At 40.8% G+C, this 4544-nt stretch overlaps 1 protein-coding gene across 2 annotated transcripts in view; it reads right to left on the reverse strand.

Moving 5' to 3' along the window:
* Window positions 1-3348, reverse strand: part of LOC111875780 (85/88 kDa calcium-independent phospholipase A2) — a 34006-nt gene extending 30658 nt beyond the window's left edge. Inside the window, exon 1 of one of the 2 annotated variants that reach the window (XM_023872298.2) lies at window positions 2932-3348. In XM_023872298.2, the coding sequence (XP_023728066.1) occupies window positions 2932-3176 (245 nt within the window). In that variant the 5' untranslated portion in view covers window positions 3177-3348. Of the gene's footprint in view, window positions 1-1408; window positions 1488-2931 lie in introns of those variants that run through there. The other variant, XM_033750204.1, reaches the window with a different exon arrangement.
* Between the last annotated feature and the right edge of the window lie 1196 nt (window positions 3349-4544).

Consider the following 4544-nt stretch of genomic DNA (forward strand, 5'->3'; position numbering starts at 1 on the left):
TTGTTTGAATCTGACCTGGTGTCCAATCCTCTTCTACTCCATCATATCCGGGCTCCACGGCTTCCCATTGCTTCCTCTTTCTTAGGGTTAGCGTTACTCGATGTTTCCAGATTGTGTAGTTATCGTCATTTAAAGGTTCTATGCATCTTCGGTAAACTTCTTCTGACATCTTGAAATATTTTATCGTCTTCTTATATCGTCTTATTTACTTCCTTTCTTCAAAATCCCATGCAGCACGTGGGACCGAGAAATGGCCGTCTTTGCCGTTTAGGTCCGTATCTTCACTTATCCTATTGTCTTCACTCGTCTTCTGAGTCTCCAATCCGTTTTATCGGTGTCCGGCGCAGTGCTTGAAGACTCTGGGCCCATAACCTGTTGTTTCCTTTGTGAAATCACATTGGATCATCGAGGTAAAAACGGATAAGAAATGAAACGCCTTCGTCCAAATCTAACGTTTACTGGAGACTAACTTCATTCACAAACATTACAAGATACCAAAGGTACATTAACAAAAGAAAGTAGCAGTGGGTGTGGTACCAACTTATGAACAATATATATCAAAAGATAAATATGGCCAACCTACAACTATAGTACTACAACACCTGAAACACTAAAACTTAATGTTCTATTTTCACAATTCAAATAAACTCCTTTTATATAATTCTTCCATTCACAAACTCACCAATATACAGAAGTTGGCTAAAACGGTTACGCTTCCAATTTGCATTCAGGTGGGAGCCAGTTTGAATGTCAGCCGCTACAATTACTACCCTAACTGGGGGTTTTATAAATTTCCTCAGTTCCTCCAGGCAAATACCAGAATACTAGCTTAAATTAGGCTACAACGACTTCCTTGTACATCCTTCCCAATTCACTGTTGACTACCATACCATTTTACATTATACTACCTGAGCTACTGACCATGTCATTAAATAAGCCATACATATATTAAAACAAAACAATAAACTTGTTAGTTGTGGGCTGTTCCACAGCTTGGGTGAACAACTGCCAGCTTCAAACCACAGCAGCTCTAGTTCAATCCTATGCCAGTCCATGTGGGATTTCTGGTGGACAAAGTGGGACGAGGTAAGTTTTTCACAGTGTTCTTTGGTTTCCCCTGCCAATTCTCCTTCCACCAACTGCTCCATATTCATTAATCATCCTATCACTGATGGCATAAAGTCACAAGAGTGACAGTATCATTGAATAACAAACATACAAACAACTCATTAGTTTCACAATTTACAGAACACTAACAATATTCAATCAAATGTGTGACAATAATGTAGGCATATTTCGAAAGTATACCAGAATCTAAATGAATGTGCAGGGTACTTAAGCCTCCAAGCCAACTGGTGGCTGGCTCTTCCTGTGGGTAAAGTGTCTGGGGCATGAGGTGATCACTCACCTACAACTACTGCCAAGCTCAGTCACAGTGGAGTTACACCTCCATTCCTTCATACATCCTCACAGTGTGATCTTTAATTAATGTAGTAATATTAATGTTAATCTGAAAATGATATGAAAGTAATAGTATTAAATTTTGTTATAATCAACAATTGATTTTGATATTGAAGATAGTGTATTATTACTTACTACTTAGTCAGTGCCTCATCTTACAAAGTATTGTCTGTTTATTTATTTATTTTGTCTCTATAGATCATTGTTACATGATATAGGACAAGTCAGTTACTGTACATTGGTGAATTACAATAAGAGAGTAAAGTTACAATACTTACAATTGTTTATAATAGATTAAAGTAGATTACAATAGTTAAGAGTTCGTATAGTGTGAGGTGGAATCCATATTAGGTCCCCTCGGCATATTGGCTTCCATATGTCCTCTTGTACCTGTACCGGTGATTATGCTTATGGAGAATTTGATGGAATGAGGATTGGCAGGGGGAACCGAAGTACTCAGAGAAAACCTGCCCCAGCCCCACTTTGTCCACCACAAATCCCACTTGACTAGACCGCAGCAGTGGGAAGCTAGCAACTAACCGCTTTAGCTATGGCGTGGCCTTTGAGATAATATTGGTGAATTTGGTGATAGCACTGGTCTAACGTTTTACTGTAGACTCTACACTGCAACATCTCATTACATCTGTTCTCCCTTCCTGGTGCAGCTTCTTGGTATTTGCAATCTCTCCAGATTATGTATTTCCTACAGAACGGATTCCCGTTCTGTAGGGAATGTAAACATCTGATTTGGTGATGTAAGATTAAAGTCAGTGCAGGGTAGAGAGGGAGGGAGGGGGGGAGATACAGATAAGGTGTATGGTGAAGTGGTGATAAGGGGGGAAGGAGGTATGACTGTATATTATGTTTTGTATGTATCAATGATTGGCTATGCTACAAGCTGGAAGGTCACGGGTTCAAGTCCTGATGAGGTCAATGGATTTTTTTCAATTGACCTAATCCTTCCAGCCGCACTATGGCCTTGGGGTCGACTCAGCCTCTAACAGAAATGAGTGCCAGGAATTAATTAAAAAATTTCCCTGGTGTGTCACGCGCGGCCGGCGCGTAAGGCTGACAACCTTATTGCCATCTTCGAGCAGACTGTCTAGATAATGTGAGAGCCTCAACGTCTCACAACCCCATGGGCCTTCACGGCCTGGTACAGGGATAGCTTTACTTTACTTTATGTATCAATGATTACATCATATATAGCGTAAAACATTTCGGTAAAATTATCATTCAGTTGCAAATACAGTTTGCTGATTTCGTCAATGCAAAATCTTTCATACGTATCCAAGGTTCGGCCTTTCTTGCCGATATATAGAACTTCTGTTTTGTCTATCGTACTATATTCATGACTCGTATTCCTGCAAAAAGACAGCTCTTTCACACATGCACAAACACAAAGTATAACTTGCCATCGTCTTGAACACAAATTAAAATTGACAGTCCTTTACATTAACCTTGACTAACCTGAAAGCTTGATGTAAAGTTTCAGTACAAGGCCTCTGAAGAACAATTTCATATTTTTCCTTTGTTGACTTTTGTTCTTTACCAGGACCATACAATACAAGTGCATCTTCACGACACTGAACAAATCTGTCGCTATACTGATCTGATTTAACGTCTAAAACTTTATTCGGGTTTGATTGTTGACTCAACAAATTTCTAAGCACGAAGCCAGAAGTCAATCCCAAAGCTCCTAACCAAGAAGACATTTCATTAAAGTCAGATCTATCGATCCCTAATTTGAACCAAACGAATACGTAATCACGTCCACGGACCACTTCTACACATCACGGCCATCGCGGCGCCCTGTGATTAATGAAGTAACCGCAGTCACCGCTGTCATCCCACTCCCACTTGCGTGGCATGTAGATAACATACTGTAGTAGCTATAGTAGAACTGTAGAAGTGACCAAATTATAGAGGGCGACTTCGTTCATCCACGGATGTGAGCGAGAGGTTATGCTTCCCACTACTTACTTACTTACTCATGGGACTGAGCCCTTCTTGAGGAGCCGCCAATTCTGCAGCTACTCAAGAATTTCCCAGCATTTTATGGAACCCGAAGGTTCATCACCGTGTTCACAAGAGCCCTCCAATGGTCCCTATCCTGAGCCAGATATATTCAATCCATACCATCCAATCCTATCCCTCTAAGATCCATTCTAATATTGTCCACCCGCCTACGCCTTGGTCTTCCCTGTGGTCTCTTTCCTTCTGACTTTCCCACCAATATCCTATACGCATTCCTCGTCTCCCCCATTCGTGCTACATGATCTGCCCACCCCATCCTCCTTGACTTGATCATTCTAATTATACTTCAAGAAGTTTAACATTTTGTAATCTGTGAGTTTCCAACATATAACGTTGATATGCCTATCTACAGGTATTAAGTAACCAAGCCTTGCCCATTTTGACCTAGTCCTTTTCTTTTTATTTTCGATCTCAAAGCTAACGCTAGAGCGCGCTAGAGCGGTGTAAATTAAATGTTCCTCCAAAATTGCTCCGTGCACGATCCGTGAAAACTGAGCTCAAGACTGGCAACAAAAGCATAATGTCTGTGACCTCATCAGCTCTCCGTCTTATCGGTCTTATCTGACGTGGTTGGCAGGCAAAACGGATCGTCTGTGGGGGTGCGACGGGCCCTGACGTTCGTAGGGTTACGATGTATTGATGGTATTGATACGGTTGCTAGTGGTACATAAGGGGTGCGAGGTGTGATAACGGATCAATCGTTAGCGATCGTTAGCAGAAGTAAGCCGGAGGTTTGTGTCAAGTACGGTCAAGTACCGTCAAATAGAAGAATGGCTTACATTGTTGCCTTAGTAATCTAGTAACACGGGAAGCTGTTGGAAGTGTGAATATTGGTGACGTACACGCAATGCATATATTTATTGTGGGGCAGTAAATAGACTCTGTTTCTACTTCCATATATATAAATAAATTACAAAACTTGTGAGAATTTTAAAAGGTAAGCAAATCAGTATTGAGTAATTTAGAGCATTAAATATATTACGGCAAAACCCATCACCGATGAGTTCCGTTCATCCTATGTTACGTAACCTGATGGATGATCTAGA

The sequence above is a fragment of the Cryptotermes secundus genome, unplaced genomic scaffold (genome assembly GCF_002891405.2).
Source record: "Cryptotermes secundus unplaced genomic scaffold, Csec_1.0 scaffold775, whole genome shotgun sequence".
NCBI classification, from domain to species: domain Eukaryota; kingdom Metazoa; phylum Arthropoda; class Insecta; order Blattodea; family Kalotermitidae; genus Cryptotermes; species Cryptotermes secundus.